General features: G+C 48.8%; 8 protein-coding genes across 8 annotated transcripts; 3 read left to right on the forward strand and 5 right to left on the reverse strand.

Annotated features, from left to right (window-relative positions):
* Positions 1-1,146: 1,146 nt before the first annotated feature.
* J7337_003334 (uncharacterized protein) lies at positions 1,147-4,163 on the reverse strand (the record flags this gene model as incomplete). The annotated part of the gene is made up of 2 exons (XM_044821050.1): positions 1,147-3,621; positions 3,669-4,163. 2 exons carry the CDS (start codon positions 4,161-4,163, stop codon positions 1,147-1,149), a joined length of 2,970 nt encoding a protein of 989 aa, XP_044685350.1.
* A 462-nt stretch (positions 4,164-4,625) lies between these two features.
* J7337_003335 (uncharacterized protein) lies at positions 4,626-6,945 on the reverse strand (the record flags this gene model as incomplete). The annotated part of the gene is made up of 6 exons (XM_044821051.1): positions 4,626-4,808; positions 4,882-4,916; positions 4,972-5,970; positions 6,019-6,153; positions 6,266-6,326; positions 6,715-6,945. 6 exons carry the CDS (start codon positions 6,943-6,945, stop codon positions 4,626-4,628), a joined length of 1,644 nt encoding a protein of 547 aa, XP_044685351.1.
* Positions 6,946-7,957: 1,012 nt separating this feature from the next.
* Positions 7,958-12,085, forward strand: J7337_003336 (uncharacterized protein; the record flags this gene model as incomplete). Its single annotated transcript, XM_044821052.1, has 18 exons — positions 7,958-8,223; positions 8,271-8,424; positions 8,470-8,550; positions 8,596-8,851; positions 8,899-8,962; positions 9,011-9,208; positions 9,257-9,324; positions 9,380-9,425; positions 9,551-9,721; positions 9,767-9,998; positions 10,048-10,147; positions 10,197-10,242; positions 10,289-10,757; positions 10,911-10,991; positions 11,041-11,374; positions 11,421-11,524; positions 11,574-11,705; positions 11,756-12,085. 18 exons carry the CDS (start codon positions 7,958-7,960, stop codon positions 12,083-12,085), a joined length of 3,132 nt encoding a protein of 1,043 aa, XP_044685352.1.
* A 1,021-nt stretch (positions 12,086-13,106) lies between these two features.
* Positions 13,107-14,843, forward strand: J7337_003337 (uncharacterized protein; the record flags this gene model as incomplete). Its single annotated transcript, XM_044821053.1, has 1 exon — positions 13,107-14,843. The coding sequence occupies one exon, from the start codon at positions 13,107-13,109 to the stop codon at positions 14,841-14,843; it is 1,737 nt and encodes a 578-aa protein (XP_044685353.1).
* A 120-nt stretch (positions 14,844-14,963) lies between these two features.
* J7337_003338 (uncharacterized protein) lies at positions 14,964-17,158 on the reverse strand (the record flags this gene model as incomplete). Its single annotated transcript, XM_044821054.1, has 3 exons — positions 14,964-15,671; positions 15,723-16,169; positions 16,214-17,158. The coding sequence occupies 3 exons, from the start codon at positions 17,156-17,158 to the stop codon at positions 14,964-14,966; spliced, it is 2,100 nt and encodes a 699-aa protein (XP_044685354.1).
* Positions 17,159-17,693: 535 nt separating this feature from the next.
* Positions 17,694-18,134, forward strand: J7337_003339 (uncharacterized protein; the record flags this gene model as incomplete). Its single annotated transcript, XM_044821055.1, has 1 exon — positions 17,694-18,134. One exon carries the CDS (start codon positions 17,694-17,696, stop codon positions 18,132-18,134), a length of 441 nt encoding a protein of 146 aa, XP_044685355.1.
* A 396-nt stretch (positions 18,135-18,530) lies between these two features.
* J7337_003340 (uncharacterized protein) lies at positions 18,531-19,604 on the reverse strand (the record flags this gene model as incomplete). Its single annotated transcript, XM_044821056.1, has 1 exon — positions 18,531-19,604. One exon carries the CDS (start codon positions 19,602-19,604, stop codon positions 18,531-18,533), a length of 1,074 nt encoding a protein of 357 aa, XP_044685356.1.
* A 1,306-nt stretch (positions 19,605-20,910) lies between these two features.
* On the reverse strand, positions 20,911-22,598 carry J7337_003341 (uncharacterized protein; the record flags this gene model as incomplete). Its single annotated transcript, XM_044821057.1, has 4 exons — positions 20,911-21,046; positions 21,102-21,210; positions 21,263-21,351; positions 21,430-22,598. 4 exons carry the CDS (start codon positions 22,596-22,598, stop codon positions 20,911-20,913), a joined length of 1,503 nt encoding a protein of 500 aa, XP_044685357.1.
* Positions 22,599-22,828: the final 230 nt, after the last annotated feature.

A 22,828-nucleotide genomic window follows, 5' to 3' on the forward strand; every position in this document is an offset into this window, starting at 1 on the left:
TTAAAAATAAGCTTATTTTACAAAAACACTACAGAAGACGAAAGGCAGCATTAAATCACTCAGGGGGGAATTCAGTCTGTTTTAATCTAATGTTAGTGGCTATGGCGTACGTCAGTGGCAAAAGAGAGAGTGCGTCAGAACGGTCTTGGGATTTGAAGGATGGAGCGGGTGATGATGCTGTTTTTGCTTGGCGTGAGCGCTGAAGGATGCAATGCCAAGGGAGGAGAAAACAAGATTGGCTATCGGGAGAGGCTTGGTTAGAGGGAAGTGCTGGTGATAGGAGATTTAAATCCGGGGATGTAACGTCGAATGTGAGAGAATTAGGTGGATGATGACTGCTTTGACTCGCTTTCGTTTTCACTTTGATTGTTGCGTACTCGCTCTTCAAGATCCATACTCCTGTATTGGTGGATTTGCCATTGTGGGATCATCTTCAACTTCACCTTGGGTGATGCACAGAAGACATCGCGTGGAGGCTATCCACAAAGCCAGAATTGGTGCCACTGCAAAAATTGATGTGAGAAATGAGAATATGATACTGATAACGCATCATTGGCACACGTAACTACCGGCGCTGATCTACAATACCACCAGCGTCTTATTACCGACCCGGATGTCCGTACAGACAAGGATGACAATCAGGTCATTCCTCCGCATCTTCCGGGCCGCTTCGTCAACCAGACCCAAACGACTTTCCTGTGTACCTAAATCAGCATGTTCATCTCCCACAGTAGAGTGACGATAAGCTTCAAATCTCATGCTATGCTCGTACCAGAAGATGAGGTATAACGCCGAAGACAACAATACTCCGTAGAGATCGGATAATACATGCCATAACGCCGCGAGATCGGCAAGGCCGAAAGTTTATTCCTTCGCGAGCTTAAATGCGATGCCATAGGTGGAGGAACATCTACGCGGTCGTTCTACACCGACACGTCGTGGGTAATGTCAATGCAGAGATGTCTTTGGAGTGAATTATCCATCGAGTGAAAACATGCCTGACAATGTAATCTCTGCGCCGCCTTACGCAACACCGCAATGTAAACACACCAGACACAATGAACTCTAAAAGCGAACAAAACATGGGTATTCGTGTACTGTTCTAACCTAAATCCCCCCCTCAGAAACCCAGTCCCTCCTCCTCTTCTAGCTCGTCACCAGATCCGGAAAATACCTCTCAAGACTACTATCCAGCATCCTTATCCCCACCGGCTTAACAAGATAATTATCCGCACCCGCCTTGCTCGCCGCCTCCCTATCCATCAGACTATCCTGCCCCGTGACAATAAACAGCACCGCCTTGCTGCTCGTCTCCATAGCCCTGATCTGCCGCGTAGCGCTGATCCCGTCGCAAACCGGCATCTGGAGATCCATGAGGATGAGGCCGATCGGCTGCGAAGACGTCTGCTGCTTCCTAAACAGCTCTACTGCCTGGTGCCCGTCTATGGCACTCAGGTAGGGGAGACCGCGCTTCTTGCAGTACATTTCTAGGATGCGTAGGTTTACTGCGTTGTCGTCGACGATGAGGGTCATAGGTTTCGAGGTTGTGGAGGGGATGAGCGGGCGGATGGGGAGGTCGGTTGTTGCGGCTTCGATTTGAGATACGGCTTTTGCGAGGGAGTCGGCTAGGAGGGCTTCGGTTGTTTGGTGGGCGACTGATGAGCCGGCGACGGAGTCGTAGCCTTCGTCTGAGGTGGACTTTTGATCGCTCTCGGGAGTTTGGTCAGGGGGTGAAAGAAGGGATTTCGGATCTTCGAGGGATGCGGGAGATGGTTGTGGGGATGTTTGCGTTGACTTTAGTCGTGCTAACAGTTCATCTGCTTTCCGGAGTGCAGAGTCCAGTGTAGACGAGGAGAAAGGTCCGTCAACGAAGACAATGTTGGTGCATGATTCGGGAACGTCGGTTTCATCCGAATTGGTGACTAGACAGATGGCGACTTGTCCCTGCGGTAGTATTGAATGATATTTCTCTCGTTCAGTAGGATCGCGTATGTAGTCAATGATGTTGAGACATTCTTGGGGGTCGTTCGATGAGGAGAAGCCATTTCGGGCTAGGTATTTTGCTAGGTTCGAGGACAAGTGCGCGTCGGGTGAATCGGATGGAAGGTGTCGGTAGCTCAATGGCAAATGCTTGAATTGCAGGGCTTTTGTTTCGATGGGAGAAGCAGAGGGGCGAATGTCGCGGAACGTCGCGCGGAAGTGAGAACCACGATTGACCTCGGACGACACCAACTCAATCGAGCCGTGGAGTAGTGCTGAGAACTTGGTCGCAAGGGTCAAACCAAGTCCAGCACCAGTCGAGTGCTCGCCCACCTTCTCGTACAGATCGAAAATACGGCCTTGGTCCTCAGGAGGAATACCACAGCCTGTATCCTCAATATCCACCACGAGCGTCTTTGTATCTTGTGTATAGGACTGTGTGACGGTCACGACTCCTTCGGTCGTGTTTTGCAGAGCGTTTACAATAAGAGGAAGGATACTGTCTCGGAAGAGGTTGATATCGATTCGGAGGCCTTCGCTTTCGGAAGTGAGGTTGTGATGGAAGAAGACGGGTGCTCGTGTGCGCGTGTCCCTGAAGGTGAAGTCTGCCAATGCCTTGACGAGTGACGTCTCCAGAGACTCGATACCATGCGTAGCATATTGTCGTTCGGCAGCAGCGATATCAGCCCAGCGGTTGAGAGTGATCATACTGTTGACGGTCGACATGAGCTCTCTGCCTGCAGTAGATATTGTATCGAGGTAGATGGACGACTTGCCCAGCTCAGCAAGCGGCTTCATGATAGCTTCTACACCAGGCTGGAATTTCGAACTTCCAGGCACTGTCAATGCCCTTAGATCCTCCGTCAATAGCTCTGCAGCGCCGAGGATGCCGTGGATGGGGGTTCGGAGCTGATGCGATACACCGCGGAGGAACTTCTCTTTTGCTCGCATGACTTCTGTGAGGAGACGTTTCTGCCATCGCTGGGTGAGCATGGTAGCGCAGGTGTGCACGAACCAGGAGTCAACATCGTCAAATATTCTTCGGAAATCTTTTGTCGCGACGACGAGGACCGAGGGGCCGAGTTTCGTTTCGCATTGTGCTGAGATGAAGCGTACTACTCTATCTTTCGGTGGCTCGTCGAAATTGGAGTTTGCGATGAAATCCTCGATGTACTCGTCATCCTCCCACAACCCGTGCTTCAAATCTGATGTCGTCGCGGGGTATGGGATTGTCGATTGATCGGTGCCCGTAGACTGCAAGCTTATTGACTCGTCGGGGAAGGCTTGTCGGAGGATTCGGAGGATAGGTTCCTGGACATCTTCGCCGTCGGGTTCTTGTTGCACTGCTGCGATGAGCTCAACAAATCGGTGACGCTCGCGTTGGCGTCGCGCTCGTGCACATTGTATTATATCGTGGATGATCCAGTCGGCTAATCGAGCGAGTGCAAGCTGCTGTGTCTTGGATAACGGATCTCGACCTGTCGCTGACGCTACGCACAGCGAACCGAGTCCGACGCATTCACCTGACTCGTGCTGCATCCGGAGCGGGACACCGGCATATGCGACGAGTCCACCGTGTTCGACGTATGGCGATTCGCGAAACCTCCAGTCTTCGAGCATGTTCGGTAAGAGGAAGACATTCTATCGAGGCTTAGCGGAGGGCGTCAGAGAGGCAGCGGTGGCTATACTCCAGGTGGTTGAGTAACGGTATGTGCGCAGAGGGTTTCACCACGGGGAAGAATAGCAAGTTGAAGGCCTACCGTGGCCAGACGAATGTAAACATTGACATCCAGCACACCAACAACAGCATACTCCCAGCCCGACGACTCCTGAGCAAGGCACGCCTTCTCCTGCAGACCCGCGAGGAGTTCAGGCTCGTTGTCCAGATCCCTCGCATAGTACCATAGCATAGACAGCCTCAGCCTTTCATTCTTTGCCAAGTACGCTCGCACATATTTCGAAGACGACGCACAATGCGCCTCCTGCGGTATCGACGACGGGCCGAACGGATCTGGCTTCGGAGGGTAGAAGGACGAATCGACGTCGGAAGTCCACGGCTCTATCGGGACCTTGAAGTTGTTGGCATCGAAGATGGGGCCGATGGCCTTTGGACGCGGAGGGAGGGAATGTTTATCGACAGTTGAGGAGAGGAGCGCGGCGTCTGCCTTGGGGAAGAAAGGCATTTAGTGATGATAATAGGGAATGAGATGGATTTGGCGAGGCATGGAAACTTTTTAGGGAAGGGATCGTCGAAAATTAAATTGTTACGGATAGAGGAAATGAAGTGAATTGGAACGGAATTGAATTTGGCGGAGGAGACGGGAGAGGGAGGGGCTTGTGACCCAGAATTAAGGAACTGAACGCGGGCAGGACGGGAATGACAGGCATTTTTAGGGGCTGACAAAGATGTCGTCATAATTGTACATGCCGAGACAAGCGCTAATTATTTAAAAAAAAAAAAAACCGTTTTATTTCTTCCAATCCCTTGGATCAAAAGACGTTTTCTTTGGTAGGTAGAGTTTATGCTAATTCGATTCACCTAACAACCCCCCGCTCAAAATGGTACCCTGAAACCTGCAGTGCTCTCATTCTTCAGTAGTCATGGGACAGCCTCTGCCCGCTGATCTTCCCCCGCCACACACTAACTAAATACCAGAATCATCCTGAGTCGCATTATTGTGCTTGTTAAACATGGTATAGTACGCAGCCCAGTTCGCACACGTCTCGGAATATGTAGGCAAGATACCCGAGTTTTTAAACATCGGTCCAATGGTTCTAGGGGACTCGATGAATTGAAGTGCCAGGCCGCCCGATGCGTGGAAGGCGATCTGAGGGGGGAGCGTTAGTTTCGAGGATCGAGATCGAGGACCAAGATCGAACAATTAGTTAGGCGAAACTTACATGACAGTGCATTAGCCAAACACCAGGGTTGTTGACTAGAAAATTGTTAGCCCCGGGAATAATATGACTCAAATAAAAGGGATTGCTCACTTTGGAAGGCGATGATAATGTAGCCATCAACCGGTAAGAGTACAACATCCCGACGAGGAGGATTGGTCAGTTGAAGAGTAAAATTCTTTGGATCAAACTCTTTGTTTCCAGAGTCGAGAAGAACAAAGTCATGTCCGTGCACATGAATTGGATGCGCGACGGGTGCTTGCGTCTTGTATACCTTGCGATGTCCCTTTGTCGTAGAATTATGAATCGACTCTGTGAATTTACCCTCGATGAGAAATGCAACCCACGTTCCATTCGCATAGTCAAGGGTCACAGGTTCATACCCAACAGGGAACTGAGGATTATTCCAGCCCTTTTCAGAAGCAATCTTGACGAGACTTAGACTTGGTTCTGCCCAGTCAAGATAGAAAGATGAGTTGGCGAGGACCCATTTGTGCATCATGGAGTCTTTCTTGAATTCATTGGGATATCCGACGAGATGCACCTTGAACGAGTTCTTGATGTAGTCATCGTTATGCTGTGTAATGTTGCGCTGCACAATAGGCTTGAGCTTCTCACTAGGCTCATCCTGGCAGCCGTAGCAGATGTTATCTTCTTTGGGGGGAGGTGTCCAAGGGATAGACTTTGAATTAGCATCGTACCGAATGATGCCAAGATTGGACCTCGCACCGCCATTCTGACAATCGCGAGCGTGCATCCAAAAGTTGACGTTTCTGCTATTCTTCCCCTTGACAGCTGTCGCATTGACGATAATGTCGTAGCGCTGACCAATGGCGATGTTGATCATGTCTGTCTTGTAGGGCACAATGGGGACAAAGTCAGTGGCCACGACCCAGAAATCATGGTAGTCAATCCAGAAGGTTGTGTGCGTTGAAGCAGCGGTGTTGACGAGACTCATTTTGTAAGTCTTGTTTGGTTCGAAGTGGAAAGATGTGAGTTTGGAGTCACCCTTGCAGTTCTTGTCGAGAGAGGGACAGCAGTAGTATCTGCCGTTGCCGTTCATGAGCATGCTGTCTGGAGCTGGAGGGCGGCCTTTTGTCTGTCAGCGAAAATGGAATTCTGTTGGAAGGGGAGTAGTACCTAAATATTCGAGCTGGACTTGGGAGAAGGTGGTTTTGTGAAAGTTATCAGTGATGAGGACTGGGCCAAGATCAACGTCGTAGTCCATGCTAGTTGGCCCATTGATCTTGAGAGCGCCTGCAAGTCCATCGGCATCTAACCAGCGTTAGTAGAAAATGGTGATAGAAGAGCTCAGATACCAACACTGTAGACTAAAGTGACCTGAGAATATTAGATATTATTCAAGATTTGAGGACATGTGACTCACTATGATACCACGATGTTCCGTATTGTGTAGCTCTCCAAACGTAAGTGAAGTTCTCACCGGGCTACTTTGATCAGTACATGAATTAGGTTGGAGATGATGATACTTACAGGGATTGGGCATTCTGTTACGCCTGATACACCGTCCATCCAGTTGGTGTTTAGTTGTCGAATACCATGCCAATGGATAGAAGTGCCGTTGAAATTGGTCAATTTGTTCACGACGGTGATTTCTTGGAAACATTAGACAGGAGAGAGATAAAGAAGACCAAAGCAACATGACTTGCCAAAAGTATCTCCCCAGTTCCCCTCAAGAGTCGGTCCAGGATATGTTCCATTGAAGAGCATCCGGTCAACCCAGTATCCATCAGGTGCAATCCTTTCGTTAGTAACATACAAAAGAAACTGCCCTCTTCAGTATCGATCTCACAATGCTATAGATGAAGGACTTACCTTGCGAACTTTGCCCTCTGGAATCACTTCCTCATAATCAGTATGAATGTCAAAGCCATTAGACCAGCATCGTCTGTTCGTAGGCGAGTTGCACGCCCCATCAATAGACTCTGCATCAAAAGCATCAACAAGAGAAAGATCTTGAACAGGAGAGTAAGTATGAGAGAATTTGGTCTGGTCCGTGAACCGATGAATGAAGAGAAACTCCGTGAGTCTCTTCCAAAAACCCATTTTGAAAGGTACTCAGATGGTAACAGAGAGAAGAGAAGAGGGTAGGAACGGCAGCTGGAAAGAAATGGAGGGTTACGCGAACCCCGTGGAGAAAGCGATATTGATATAAACGCACAACACAGTACCTCCTCACAACAACGCATACACCCCAAAGAGTTCATGATAAGCAATCCCGCAGCGACTGAAAAAAAAAAGCCATGAACTAGTTTTGTAAAAACCCGCATGGTGGCGTACGATATTACGAACGAAGGCATCGTCAACATGACACGCACGTTATCAGGACAAACTCATTCGCCAATGCTACCCCAACGTCGTAATATTAGCATCGGTCTAGACGTGAGATTTTCTACCGGCATATGTGTAGCATCGGATTAAGGAATTAGAACAGCGCTGAAATGCAGGATTTCAATAATGCGATGCAGAGGGTAAGCCGAGCATGCAGCTGAGAGCGGGGAAACACCAAAACACGATGCTAGAGTGATAAGACGTGATAAGATGCGTGATAAGATTATACGATTTTGAGTATTTGGTGGAGAGCCGATCGATCAGGCATGTCTCAGTTCTAGTTCGCATCGATAGTCTTGAAACTATCGATCTAAAGCGGACGGAACGCTACCCAAATGGTTCTGGCACGAACTGCTGGCGGGGGAGCTGATTGGCCGAGCAAGTATCCTCGCTGGGCGTCGTGCAGTTTTTTGAGGGATAATTATGGGAGTGTTTATGGAGGTTTGATACGACTTCGTGTAGAGGAAGTGGTTGTGCAGAGTGCTGACCGGTCTTGGCCGGGAGGATGCGGGTGAGATGCGTGGCTGGATGAGGTTGTATTGGTGGGCTAAGATGTAGACGGCGTGGATCTGGGGTATGACAATGATTTGATACTTGTTTACTTGGGTGTATTCATTCATTTAGTATCGACCGAGAATCTGAATTTGCCGCAGTGAAGGAAAACTGAGGTATTAAAGAGCCCTTCCTCATCCTGACTCTGAATCACTGTTCACCAAGCATCGCCATCATGGCTACTCCCACGGACCCCCTCAACTTCATCCCCGCAGACATATTCTTCCCTACCGTCCCAAACTTCACCAAACCCTCTGAAGCTCTCACTGTTGAATCAACTACCTCAACATCCCCCAGCGATCCTCTTCGCTATGCTGCGCACATCACGCTAAAGGGTGAGCCCAACACTCACTGTCTAGTCCAATTTGCATCGCCGCAGATTTGGAGAGTCAGATATAATCCAAAGTACACTGCTGTGTCGGACTATGATGATTTCAACTCGTGAGCCTTCTTGTGAATCTGTTAGGGCTTAGTGCTGATGAGAATAGCCGTACTATCGTTAGAGATACTTTCTCGAGCTTGGTAGATGATCTCCAGCAGGAGTATAGAGACTCTGAGGCTTGGAACTCGCATCCTGCTCAGGAGGGATGGTTCTGGAAGACGACCTTTGAGCAGAAGTCTTCAGACCACTGGGTCCTCACTGTAAGCTACCTAGAGCCCTCTTATACTACCATCTAACTCCCTTAGACCGTTGAGTACGAGACTAGTGAATCTACTGGTGTCCCAAACACAGCTCTTCACTTCTTCGCCTCCCCATTCCGTATCGTCGTAAGTACCTTTCTTTCTCTTGTAACCCTCCACTCACACATTTAGGCGACGAGAAAACTCAAGCCTCTCGACGCAGACCCAGCGTTCTTGAAGACCGTTGGTATAGACACTGTGTCAGAGTACGAGGAGATCATCTGGCAGACTACAGAGGAGACCTTCTCGTATCAAGGTAATCCAAACATCGGTGCCGTGAACAATGTTGTTCTCAACATCAAGAAGCCTGGACCAGCGGCGTATCTTGGTTTTGGAGAGCAGGGTGGACGGACTGTTATCAAGAAGCCTACGTATCTCAACTTCTTCTGTAAGTTTAACCACCATGCTTTGATTAGGTGGGCGCTGATGAAGCAGGTTATGATAACTTCAACTACTCGAAAGTATATGGCCTTGGAGCTCTGGACACTCGAGAACCGCTGTAAGTATTATCAAGGATATGGAGGTTACTTTGCTGACTGGGGGCTAGGTACCATTCTACACCTTTCTTTCTGGAGATGAACGGCACTCCGGATCGGAAGAATGTTACGGGTGTTATGGTGGATAACTACTCCCAAGTTGCCATCGACCTTGGAAAGAATGATTCGCATACCATCAGTATCGCTACGCGCTTCAACACCTTTGACGCATGGATTCTCACGGCCGATGATGTACCGAGGATGATTTGGTGAGTGTAAATGCTATTTGTGGACTATTCTTTACTGACTGCTACTAGGCAATACACCTCCATTGTCGGAAGACCTAAGCTCAAGCCTCGTTTCATTCTGGGTCACCATCAAGCATGTGAGTCCTATAAAACATGGCACCTTTCTACATAGATCACTTACTGACAAATCAGGCTACGGTTATTCCAACGAGGGCACAGTGAACAACGTTGTACAAAGGTACAGAGACGCCGACATCCCATTAGATGGAATGCATCTCGACGTCGACTTCCAGGCACGTTCACTCTTGAGATAAATGAGCTTAACTAACGACAACAGGATAAATACCGTACTTTCACCAGCAGTAACTATGGCTTCCCCAACGTGGGGTCTTTCTTGAACGGTCTGAAGGCAAAGGGCGTCAAGAGCTGCACCAACATCACCCCCATTCTCACCATTCGTCCCTCGGATCAAGGTCCCTACACAGCACTGGATAGCTTTTGGGATGTGAATGATAAGAAGAACCCAGAGACCAAGTAAGTAGCGAAAGCGTCTTGGATGATAATAACTAACAGATACAGCCTTCTGGTCGCTGATAAGCGATATATGGATGGCCTGCCTAACAACCAACCTCTTTGCTGGCGCTACGACGGTGGTCTGCAGAACCTGGACCCTAATAACGTTGACCAGCGTGAGAGGTTTGCAGACTATATCGGCGCTCCTGACTATAGAGATGACTATAACTTTTCTGAGAATTATAACAGCGGTTATCCATTCCACGGCGGTGTTAGCTATGGCACTAACCTTGGAACTGTAAGTCCTTCCGCCCCAGGATATGACAGCAGCGGACTGACATGAACAGCCCGGATTCTATCCTGATCTGAACAGAAAAGCTGCGAGGAAGAAGTGGGGAGAGCAGTATCAGTATCTTTTCGACAACGGTCTTGAATTCGTCTGGCAAGGTAAATCGCGCTACACAACATGTCACCAACTCAAGCTAACACTCAACAGACATGACAACTCCAGCCGCCGCAAAATGCTACGGCGATTCCCTCGGGTACTTCCCCTCCCCTCCCTCTCACTCGCCCTTCTAACAAAACCAGTTTCCCCTCCCGTCTCCTAATGACAGACGACTCCTACACCAACCCTCCCAAAACCAAAACCGCCATCGAGCTCTGGAGTCTCTACTCCTACAACCTCCACAAAGCAACATACCACGGCCTCAACAACCTCAAAGGCCGCGAGAACAAACGCAACTTCATCATCGGCCGCGGAAGCCAGACCGGCATGCACCGCTACGCAGGCCTCTGGACCGGCGATAACGGTAGCTCATGGGACTTTTTCAGAATCTCTGTTGCGCAGGTCCTTGCGCTGGGATATAGCGGTTTGAGTATCGCGGGCGTGGATATGGGTGGTTTTACGGCTGATCCGGCGAATACGCTGCCGAATCCGCGGTGGTGTGATCCGGAGTTGTTGATTAGGTGGTATGCGGGGGCGTTTGCGCTGCCGTGGTATCGGAATCATTATTTGCAGCATCCGGAGGCTAGTTCGGGGGGTTGCAAGGCTTTTCAGGTAAGTTTGGTGTGAGATGTGCGGGTGAGGTACTGACGAGAACAGGAACCCTGGGCTTATGGTGATATTCTGAACAATTTCCCCGGCCCCCTCCCGCCTGACCAGGCTGCATTGTATCGTTCCGTTGTACCTGTTTGTAGGTACTATGTGCAGCTTCGATACTCCCTGCTTCAAGTCTTGTACGACTACATGTTTGCCAACTTGATCAACGGTCTGCCAGTCGCTCGTGCAATGGTAAGTCCTTCTACCCCGTGGGCCATGACTGCTTTACTGATTCACCCAGCTCGTTACCGATCCCTTTGATACAAGCCTCTTCAACTCCAACCAAGGATTCATCGACAACCAGTACCTTCTCGGCCACAATATCCTGGTCTGTCCTCAAGTTGAGGAAAAGGCAAGACGTCGCGATGTCTATCTTCCAAACTCTGACAAGTGGTATCCCTCTAATCTTCGCGTCAACAACCAAGGCTTTGGGCCAGACCCGATTCTCAAACATGCTGCTGTGTTGCAAAAACCAGCTCCTGGTGGCAAGATCGTGGATTATGACTGTCACATCCCTGATGCTGTCGCCAACCCGGAGCAGGTCGCTTATGTTACTCCTGTTTACATTCGAGGAGGTGAGTAGAAAATACTGGTAACATGGAGAAAGCTGACAATTTGAAGGTGCCATCATTCCTCAACTTGACGTTCGTCAGTATGTCAAAGAGGGCGATCTGAACCCGCCTACCATTCATGTATACCCAGGCGGCAAGACTACTGAGCCTACAGTAAGTAATACCCCGATGCTAAAACATCTTACGCTAAGAGTTCTTGTAGTCATACTCGATGTATCTCGACGATGGTGTCAGCCGCGACAGTGCGCCCATCGAGCTGCCTCAGCACAAGTACAAAGACGCAGCAAAGTATACCAAAGCAAAGGGTATCTATCGCGAAGTCAAAATCACTCAAGTAACACCTCTCACCTCTCCATGTTCTATCATGCACTAACAGAGCTCTAGGAAAACAGCAAAACAAACCGCAAGATCACCATTCGGCACCAATGGGACGGCTACGACGCCAAAGCAACCGTCGGCGACACCTACAACTTTGCCATCTGGACCGTTCAAGCCACTGCGCCGCCTGAGTCACAGATTAGCGTTGACTTTGAGGATGAGAATGGCATGACAGTCATTGACTCTGGACTGACGTCGACTTATATCTCAGGTCGTGGTGTTTTGACGGTTAGTGTACCGGTGCATCTTGTGCCGTCGCTCAAAACACCTCAGAACTATACGCAGGGGTCTTCCGCGGATCGGTATTTGGCTATTAATGTTAGTGGACTGCCTTAAGAATGGCATGGCATGGGATATTGGGGACACTCTCTTTGCCGTGGATTTGTTGGCGTTGTCACATAATTGAGCATTAGTCAGATTGAAATACTACGCTGCTACTTGTACAGTATCCATTCCGAGTGATGTGTTCAGGCCAATAGTGCTAGCGCCAAAGTAGCGCCAGGTACCTGGTTGGCTTCAAGAGGACCTCGACATAACCACGCTCTTGTGATGAGATCATCCTATTTAAGTCCAAACTTAAGGCTTTCATTTGAGCTTATCGTCAGAAAGATCGAACATGTGATAATTCTCATAGAAGTCTTTAGGCCAGATTATTTCAGGCTGCCAGTCACCGCCGTTGGGCCGTTTCACTTCAACGCCCGCTCGTTGTGTGACATTGGGCTGCGAACAGTGACATCCAGTGCTACAATGATGAGATGTTCCTTCATGTCATAATTCACAATTTCCAAAACTACCTTTCTGTCGATTTAGCTCTCGCAAACGAACAGCACTCAAAATAGACATCGTGCCACGAATCATCAGTGGAGCAGTAAACACCTTGTCCATGTCCGCATCGTGTCTTTGCTGCATCTGCATAATCTACGACATGCATACCCGCAACATCCTCCTCGATCAAGTGTCTTGCAGGAACACGGATCGCCAGTACATTCGCCAAGGACCAGGGCATCGCATCATATCATACAACACCACAAAAGGCGGTGCCATCGCCGATACATCCTTCGCTGGCAAATCCACTTGGGCATCAATTATACCACTTAATCCAAGGATATTAAACTCTGACTCATGACAACAAGCTCAGAGTTTTACTACTTGCCAGCAAATCTAGCATCGTGTACCATCCCCAATATGCATGCCACATCATCGCGATTCCACCAGTGGGGCTTCACCGCCAGAACCCATTAATCGGTATGGATACCTATTTCAAGCCCCTACAAGTCTCCTCACTTCTCCCCTCAAACCCATCACCTCTCTCGTTTTCTCTCACCTATACCCTGTCCTTCAATGCCCCGCCAGAAGAATGCGTCTCATACACACCAAAACCTTCCAGCTAGAGGAATTCTACGGCCAGCCTCCCGAATATGCCATTTTATCACACACATGGGGTCCCGACGAGGCCACGTACCAAGACTGGCAGGGCAACCTCGAGCTCATGAAGCTCAAGAAGGGACACCAGAAGATTCGCCGCGTCTGCGAGCAGGCGAGAAAGGATGGCCTCATGTATCTCTGGTGCGACACCAACTGTATCGACAAGAGCAGCAGTTCAGAGGTCTCTGAGGCCCTGAATGCCATGTTTTCCTGGTACAAGAATGCGTCGGTTTGTTATGTTTACCTGAGTGATGTGGCGCCCATTGATACGGGCGCTTTTGACCCAATGGTGCAGTTTAGACAGTCGAGGTGGTTTACTAGAGGGTGGACGCTGCCTGAGCTTTTGGCTCCTACGTCGGTGGTGTTTTTTGCGAATGATTGGACGACGATTGGGACGAGAAAGACGCTTGCCAATACGATTTCCTTTGTTACCAAGATTGATCAGCAATATCTCGACTGTACCTTTTACAAAGCCAGTATTGGTGAGCGCATGTCTTGGTTATCCAAACGAGAGACTGAAAGAGTCGAGGATATCGCTTACTGCATGCTGGGTATCTTTGACATCAACATGCAAATCATCTATGGCGAAGGAATGCGTGCGTTCATCCGACTACAAGAAGAGATTATTCGTGTCTCGAATGACCAAACACTCTTCTGTTGGGCCTGGGACGAGCGATACGTTCCTCACGACTGGGCTAGTATCCTCTCCCCATCACCAAAGACCTTTGTCGACTCAAGCATCTACACCGAATGGCCCGTCCACGAAGCAAAAACATATACCATGACGAATGCCGGTCTATCAATCAGACTACCTATCATGAACACCATCACCGAATCAGTCGAGCAATGGCTCGTTCTTCTCAACGCCAGACGAGACTCAGAGAACCAACAAGTCGCACTGCTTCTAAATCGCTTACCTGGAAAGGACCGCTGCACTCGCAACAGAACACCGCCCTGTCCAGTACCAGTACTCACAGGATCTACCAAACTCCGAGAAGAAAACATGTTCATTGCTGGGAGTCGAGAGCGTGCCTCATACCAGCCTGACTTCCACGGCTACGGCAGCTACGAAGTCCTCGTCACTCTCGACAGCGGCACCATTCCCTACGACAGTATAACATCCTGCCCCCGCCTCGAATCCGGTACCATCAGCCTCCAATCTTGGGATCAAGCAGGCCACTACGGCCGCGTCCTCGCCATCCAAGGCATGCAGAGCATAAAAAAGAACGAGAAGCGCGCATCCGTCTTCATCGCTACCTTAGTATTCGGCATAGAAGTCATCGGTTCCAAAATCGAATGGTTCTGCAAAATCCGCGGCATACAAGAATCCTCCTCCGCGTTTAGCAACAGTACCCTCGAAGAAGCAGTGTACGAAGAGGAGCAGGATATCCGGTCTCAACTTGCGAGGACAGGACACTGGCGGGCTATTTTTGACCAGGAGAAGGATACGACGTCTGATACGGTGCGAAAACATGAGATTGATTTGTTGACCTCGGTGTCGTTGAGTTCCGGGGTGAGGATATCGGCGTCGTCGATGATGGCGGTTGCGCATTTGCAGTTGGCGCATATTGTCAAGCCGGCTGAGGTGGCGCCGTGGGATGATGGGCATAAGTTTAGGACTGCGGATGGAGCGAAGGATCTGTCGAGATGGTTGAGTGCTTTGGAATGAAGAATGAACGATGATTTACACGATGTAATGAAAAAGATAGATACACATAAACTGGAGGACTTATTGCATTTACAAATCGGTCAAGAATCTTTATTTTACACCTCAACAAGATCCCTAGTTCTACTTCATCTTAATCACTGTCTTCTTTGGCCCAAACTCCATAAAATCCTTCCCTTCAATAGCAAGCCTGCTCACTGTAATAGCCGTCTGCCTCTCTTCAACCTCAACATCCTTATCGCCCCTCAAAACCACCAAGAACACCAACTGGTTCACTAATCCATTCCTCAATACTTCTTTCTTCAGTCTCGCCGCTACCAAACACCGATACTTCCCCGTTGGCAAAGTCATATTATGCTTAAAATTCCTCTCCGTAACGCATCCAATCGCCTGATCAGTACCGGGTACAACCACCTCACTGAACGGTTCAGTCCGAATGTTAAGTGTTACAGTCCATCCTTCCAGCGTAACTATCTTATCGTCAATACTAACCATCCGTGGGATGAGATCGCCGTTCTCAGCAGCTGTTTCGGTAAGGTCAGTGGGATACTGCACAGTTCCACCCCAACCGGCCCAACTCCAGCTTGGAAATGCAGCTCTGCGTGTTGGCCTGACTGTATGATCATGTATCCAAGCTAATGATTGCGGAAATTCTTTCAGTGGCATTCCCCATTCGAATCCTTGAGGGTATACTGGTTTTCCGAAGCGTGCGAGGCCACCTTGAAAGGCGTTCAGAGAATCGCCGTCGTTAGTGAGAGACCGCGAGGTATATGTCGTCACAGCTGATATGAACATCGAGGAAGTTCGATCCAGGAACTCGGTGTTTGTAGCCTGTTTGCAATTGTCAGCTTCAAAAGTCACAACAGTACTGTCCTGACTTACCTCGACGTAGCCAGCCTTCATCTTCCCCCCAGAAACCGTGGTCCAAGTAAGATCCACAGCCGTATCATGCGCCTCCGCAAAATCACTCGGCCCCAGCGTCTCATTACACTGAAGTATCCACTGCGTCTCCGTCAAGTACAACTTTCTCGTAGACAGGACATCCTCTTGCCACGTCCATGCCCTAGTTTGCCAAACAGAAGACTTGATCTCTGACATGATCTGCGGGGGAACGACTACTAGATCTTTTCCGTTGATGCGCTCTCGTGTGGACCCCACGCGTGGCTTTGAGATTCCAGGAATGCCGTAGTCGGAGCGCGGACCTGCGACGGCAAAGATGGTTATTGTGGCGCAGTAATAGATCAAGTGCATGAGCTGAAGTTGCTTGGCTTTACTCGCTGCTTGCTCGGGTGTTGGGTTGGGGGTTTGATCGATACAGAGTGCGTCAACCTGCACAGTTAGTAGTGGTTGAAAGAGCTACCGAGACCACTTACCCAGAGGTATCGCTTCCCAAGCTTCTTGGTCAAAGTGATAGCATCCTCAATCGTCTGAGGAAGTATCCCAGCCTCTAAAGCCCCATCAGCGGGATGAATACCGCCCCAGACGTAACTAAGCGCCAGATAATCACAATTATCAGGACAGTCAACGACCCTTCGAGTCTCAACATCAAGCATTTTCGTAATGAGCAGACCTTTGTCAAACTCGGCATTACACTTCTCCGAATGATACCTCTGGCAATGCTCAAGACCTTTCTTAATGAGATCAACATCAACCATCCCGTCAATAACCCTGGCATTATAAAACTCCTCTGAAGATGAGTTTGGGTGTAGGGCAATGGCTTCGCCAGTCATCATAGCAACTCTCAACTGCTGTCCCGCATTGAAGAAACTCGGTCCAGACATATCGAGACCAGGCGTTGAAAGACCGAACCAAATTGCAAACATTCGCTTGTCATCTTCTGGAACACCTTCCCAGTGATCCTGTCGAATATGCCATCGGTAAGGGATAAGCGTGAGAACTGTAGTATCATGCTCTGGCGGCGGTCTGGGAACGAGTCGATAGAGCAACCGACATAGCGGGCAAGAAGGCTTCATGTGAAACTGTGACAAAAGACCGAAGCGCAGTCTATATGGTTCCTGTCTTTCAGCGTGTTGGATATATTGAGCCTTCTCTAGGTTGCCTCTCTGGCTCTCATCTAGGGGAATTGCTTCGTTGAATGCGCGAATGATGTCAAATTCGGCACATCGTCGACAGAGTTCGCTTGGGTGCTGGCGGAGCTGCTCCAGCAAGTCCTCGTCACCTCTGGTCCATGGCTTCGTAGTATTGTTTATAGCGCTGGGGAAGGCCGGAGTAGACTGAGTCTGGATCGAGGGACAGGGCTGGTCTACCGGCTCCAGCTTACGGCAGAAACAACATAGTCTTGAGTTTTCGTTAGACATGCTCTCTGTGGTCGAGTTACTACACTATCAAGTGAATCATTAAACAAAGGCCGTTGAATATTGTCGCAACGCGTTTAGAACCTATTTCGTAGCCAAAAGTATGCTCGACTCTTGAAATAGCATTTGATTGTAAGAAATGGTCTTCATAATGCGGGGTTGATCGTCAGCGGTAAGACTGAGTGGATTCTTGAATCTGATGACTCGTACCAATTGATAAGATGAGATCAGAAAAGGATCAGGGCTAGCCTACTGTTGATGTACACTCCTCTACACATCCCTTGCAAACAGGTATCATTGTTAGGATATGTATCCGTCTTCTAAATTTTGAAAGCTAATTGGCGTATATTATGCTCCCTACTGATCATCCCATGCCATTGATGGTCAGATAGTGAGGCACTGCTGTGCAATCAACCTACCCTGAACCGGATGACTCATCACGCCTTAACCAAATTTGCTTTCATTCATTTTTCCTGCGCGACAAGAGGCTCATCGCCAATTTCTCTCTATCTCCAATTCATTGAACTAAACCTTCGCAATGACGACACAAAACCCTCCCCCAGAAACACCAGCGCTCCCTCCTAATGTAATAATCTTCAACCCAAAATCACCCTCATCCGTCAACGCCCTTCTCAACGCTGGCATCTTCACACGCCTCGTCGCCAGCTCATCCTGCACGCCAGAAAAACTAGCTGCCATCAAGAAATATCCCGGTGTGCAAGACGATTTCTGTCTTATCCACCGCAACGCTGTGCTCATCTTTGACGCAGGCGACGATGAGGATGCGCATCATGAGCATTTTAGGGTGATCTGTCTTGCGCTTAAAGAGCATGATATTGGACTTGATGTTGCGGGCTGTATACATGACGCGACTGATGCGCTTGCGGCGGGGTTTCAGCTTGATAAGTTGAATGATAAAGCGGCTTTGGTCATTGATCTTGTCGTGGAGGAGGATAGTGATGAGGATTCGGATGCTTGAGGGAGAGAGGATGTGACGGGGACATCGCGCAGATTTAGAAAAGGTTGAGGGATGAGCCTCAGGGAATTATTGCCAACATATCCGAGAGTTGAAGTTTGGCCTGGACCATCGGGAGACATTCGTCTGTCAGCCATTTGCGATAGCAGATCATAATGGTACGCCACTTTTCGTTGAAGGATTTGGGAAAGCTTATACGTAGCCGAGAACTTGGGTGCATCATGCGGAGCGGCAGAGACGAATGACATTCGAGGCCCAATCACGGGACGGCCACAAGAAACCAGTGCCCTGGGACTACGACATAGTGATAGTCTTGAGAACAGTCACTGAATACAGAACAAGACCTACCGACCGTACTAAGAGTCAGCTGAACCTCGTGGATTTATCTAGATCTAAAACTCATTCAGACATATTCACATCCTCAATCCACCACAAAATAGCCCAATTTGCCGATGCCAAAATCGTCAAGACCCATAAAGGCAGTCCAACAAGATTATGGGCAAGACCCCATCCAAGCAACGTTCCACCAACCGTAGGTCCCATGATCCGAGCAGCACTCGAAATACTCGATGCCAACCCATGAACCGTGCCTAACAAATTCGGACTCGGCGCTGAATCGTTGACAAGCATCATAGTAGCAGGATTCACAAATGTCCGAGATAATACCTGCAGACTCAGAACCGCAGATAGACAAGTCCACACCAGAGCGGTATTATCCGGCAACAGAACCAGGTATGGCAGAAGGAAGTATGCGATGATGCTTAGTGGTAAAAAGGCACTGTATGAAGCTTTAACGCCGAGTTTGCCGATGAGTCTGGGGTATATGAAGAGTTGAAGCGGGATGCCGATCGTACCAATGATTGTGTTGGCTAAACCCATCCTCTCACTTGATAGACCTAGACCACCGGTGAAGCGGAAGGGTAGATGGAAGTCTGTAGAGTCGGCTTTAGGCGTGGGCAGAAGACTGAAAAGAATGGAATTGAACGCTGATACGTGAATTGACTGTAGGAAGCGCTGTAGCATATTAAGACAGACATTCTTCGTCAACACATCTCGGAACGGAGGACGAGTCTTGTTGTACGCTTTAGCTGGTCTTGTATTTTCCCCAGATTCTTGATCTGCATCATGATCCATCAGCTCCTCAGTGTTGATAGAGCTGTAAAGATGCTGATCCTTCTTTCGGCGGAGAATGATTCGTAGAAGAAGCCTTCCGAGTCTACGTCCAGGATCAGGGCGATGCCGAAGCTGCGAGTGCGTTTCATCAAGGCCAAGAATGACTAGAAAAAAGGCTGACATCAGGATGGAGAAGCAGAAGAGATTTGGCAGCGCGTAAGGGAATTTCTCGAGCCATTGCACGCCCTTCTCCCCACCAAAGAGAGAACCTGGACCAAAGATTCCAGGGAGCGTATGAACGGGATCAGCCATGAAACCTGTTAGGAGAGGTCCGATAATGACGCCAACGTTGAAGCACATCGGCAGTAGGAGGAAAGCTCTTGTTTTGTGTCTTGAAGTACAGAGTCAGTGAATAATTATCCGCAACACTTCTCTCGACTTACCGTTTCTCAGGAACAATTTCAGAAACCATAGTTCTTAAAACCCCGATATTCCCATTCAAAGCCCCCGCACAAAATCGAAAAAAGAACGCCATCCCAAGCGATCTCGAAAACCCCATCCCCAGCGCCGACAAAGACGATCCCCCAAGTCCAATCAGCAAAACCCTCTTCCTCCCCAGTCTCGGATGATCAGCCGCTCTGCCCCACCACATAGACGTAAGACATTGGGCAGCGGCGAACGTAGCTGTTATGTACCCCATCTGCTTCGGAATTTCCGAGGGATCAATATCGGGGTTGAACCATTGGAGTTGAAAAAATAGATATGAAGCTAGGGAGCGCTCGCTGAGGGGTTCTGCGAGACGTGCGAGGAGGATCACGGCGAGTTGGCTTTTGTTTGGGAGAGAGGACCATGATACGGGTCGATTTGGGGGAGGGGAAGAGTGAGGGGAGGGGCTGCGGGAGAGGAGAGGTGCTTCGTCCGATTCTGAGTTTCGAGGGCTCCGAGGCCTTGAAGATGATTTTGGAGCCATGATTAAACGTGCATATGCATGTGCATGACGCCGTTGATGCCAAGATCAAAGTGGCGGGTGAGATTGAGAGAAAAAACGGTCGCTGATGACGGAAGTGGAGAAATCGGCGTTAGTGTATAACCTCGCATCACTATGGATCCACCAGATCTGATAAGATATAGATCACGTACTAACTAACGCCATTCTCAAGGACAACAAATGCCATGCCAATATGAAGGAGGTAGTTGGTGATTGCATTGTCATTGAAAACCTTTGTTGTCGCGCCCATATATTGCTCGCTGGTATTACCGACCCGCCACTAACTCATTCATGCAAAAAGGACGATTGCAGGCAGATATCATCAAAAAACATACAACAGCGGGGATTCGCTGGTCGTCACCGACCCAACTACTAATCCGCCCCTTATCAGCTTATCTATGGGAGAGCGGACGGGATCCCGAGTTCTCTGATAGGTATGGTCATATGTGCTTGACCAGATGCTGTCAGGGCATATATCCGTGGTATGGATGGGGTAACATTGAAGCTGGATGAGGACAACTTTGCATCAGTATGGATCCACTAGATCAGATAAGTCAAGAACAGGGAGTCTATAACACGGAAAGAATCTGTTCTAAAAGATAGTGGTGAGTCAGACTTAGCTTTAAGACTAACTCTGATTCGTACAGTAACTAACCTCCCTCTACTACTTTAGCCCCTCTATTCCTGCCAACCCAGGAAGATCTCAAACTTCTGGCTCGCTCCATTATTACCAATATGTGTAATAACAGCATTTTCATCGGCAGCACGTCCGTTCTTTACATCAAGATATGTACCATCCTTCACATTACGAATCCTGTTTGCAGTTAGCAGAGCTTTCAGCAAAGACTGATAGTTAACACTTTACTGACTTGATTATATCGTTCATTCTTGGGTGATCTCTTCTTGTGCCTTCTAGAACCCAATGCGCTGCGGGGTCTGAAAGGTCGTGGTGCGTAGCTTGGGCATTATGCTGATGTCCTAACAGAGCTATCAGTCAGTGTTTCATACACGAGATAGTATCTTTACATACCCTTGGACCAAAGATTATGGCCGGTACCCGAGTTCACAAGGATTACGGCATCATTGGAGCCGTCAACAGCATAAATTTCCCATTCGGAGCTAATATTCCAGTTACGATGCTCTCTTTATGTAGTCGATTAGATAACTACTTTGCGGTGTTAATGGTTCGGAACTCACCTGATTGAAACAGGAGGTTTGTTGACGGGATATCCTGCATTAGTCACTTGGAGCAACCACTGCGCATCATTCCCGTAGCCGTGTGTTATCCTGCTCCTGAATTCACATCGGAACAAGAGCTCAGGACGGTTTCGAAGCTTATTCTCTAGGTCGCTGATGCGAGCAGCCTGTTCAGCGATCTTTGCATCTTTCTGGCCTCGGTCGCCCTCGTTGCGAAGAGCTTGGTCAAGTTTAGTCTGAAGAACCGCCTTATCCCTCTCTAGCTGTGAGATATTGGCTGTCAACCTCGTAATCTCATTGTCTTTCTGCGTCTTCTCAGCTTGGCAGGCAGCTTGGCCTTGAGCAAGCTGTTCCGTCAAGCTGGCAGACTTTGCTTTCTCAGCATCGAGATCATCAGTCAACTCTTTGATCTTTTTCTCCAGCTCCGCAACTTCGTCTTTGCAATCTGGAGCCTCGTCGTGAGGCTTGGTATTTGCGAATAACTTAAACGCGCCTATCTCCTGCTCGCCTTCGGGTCCTTTCATGAAGACATTAAGGACATCAGTTTTATTTTCCCAGGCACAGGTAACCAAGTAGTCCGCGTCCAGTTGACAAGTAAACAAGGCAGATTTGTTGTCAAGAGAGCCAATGCTCTGTTTCCCAACCCGGAAGATTGGTACTCTTTCTTTTAGATCTTTATCATAAGACCACTGCCACATTACGAGGAAAGGCTTCCCTTCGCCAAACCCTTCAGGAGCAATGAACAAACAAAATTCATTATCTGCCATGACGGGCCAGTTGAGTTTACTGACCCAAATCTTGCCGGTCTCTTTTGATTGTGAGTTTGTAGGCTTCCAGACGCGCTGAAACTCCATTTTGCTCTTAGATGTAGTAGCGTCTGTAGATAAGACAAAATCAAGTTTATCGTAGTTGTTACGAGAGGTCATGTTCCATCTGTAGTAGCCTGGTTTGACGGTAAAGGTGTCATTGCCGTTGGCGGTCTTGGTGACCTTGTCGATTGTTATTTTTTGGGACAAGGGAGCCTTCTTGTTTCCCCCGGAATCGCGGGTCCATTGGGACAGGATGAAGACGAGGTCTCCTGCACGCATGGCGCCAGAAGGTAAAACAATGACAGCTGTCTCATCGCGAGCTGAACTGCCCCAATCAAGCCTGCCTTCATAGACAAACATATTGAATATTAAAACGTTGAATGCAGATGGATAAGCAAGAGGCTGAATGGTTATGGCTTTTTCCAGATGATGCAGGTTCGGCATAAATACAAGTAGGATTATGCAGACAGAGTCAGACATCTCAGTCTGGGGAATCAATCCTATTCTATTTGTCACTCGTTTACTTGATCCAACACCTTCCCCACAATCTCCTGCAAGTTGATGCTAGACCATAGCTGAAAAGTTCAGCT

Source organism: Fusarium musae, chromosome 2 (assembly GCF_019915245.1).
Source record: "Fusarium musae strain F31 chromosome 2, whole genome shotgun sequence".
In the NCBI taxonomy this organism is placed as follows: domain Eukaryota; kingdom Fungi; phylum Ascomycota; class Sordariomycetes; order Hypocreales; family Nectriaceae; genus Fusarium; species Fusarium musae.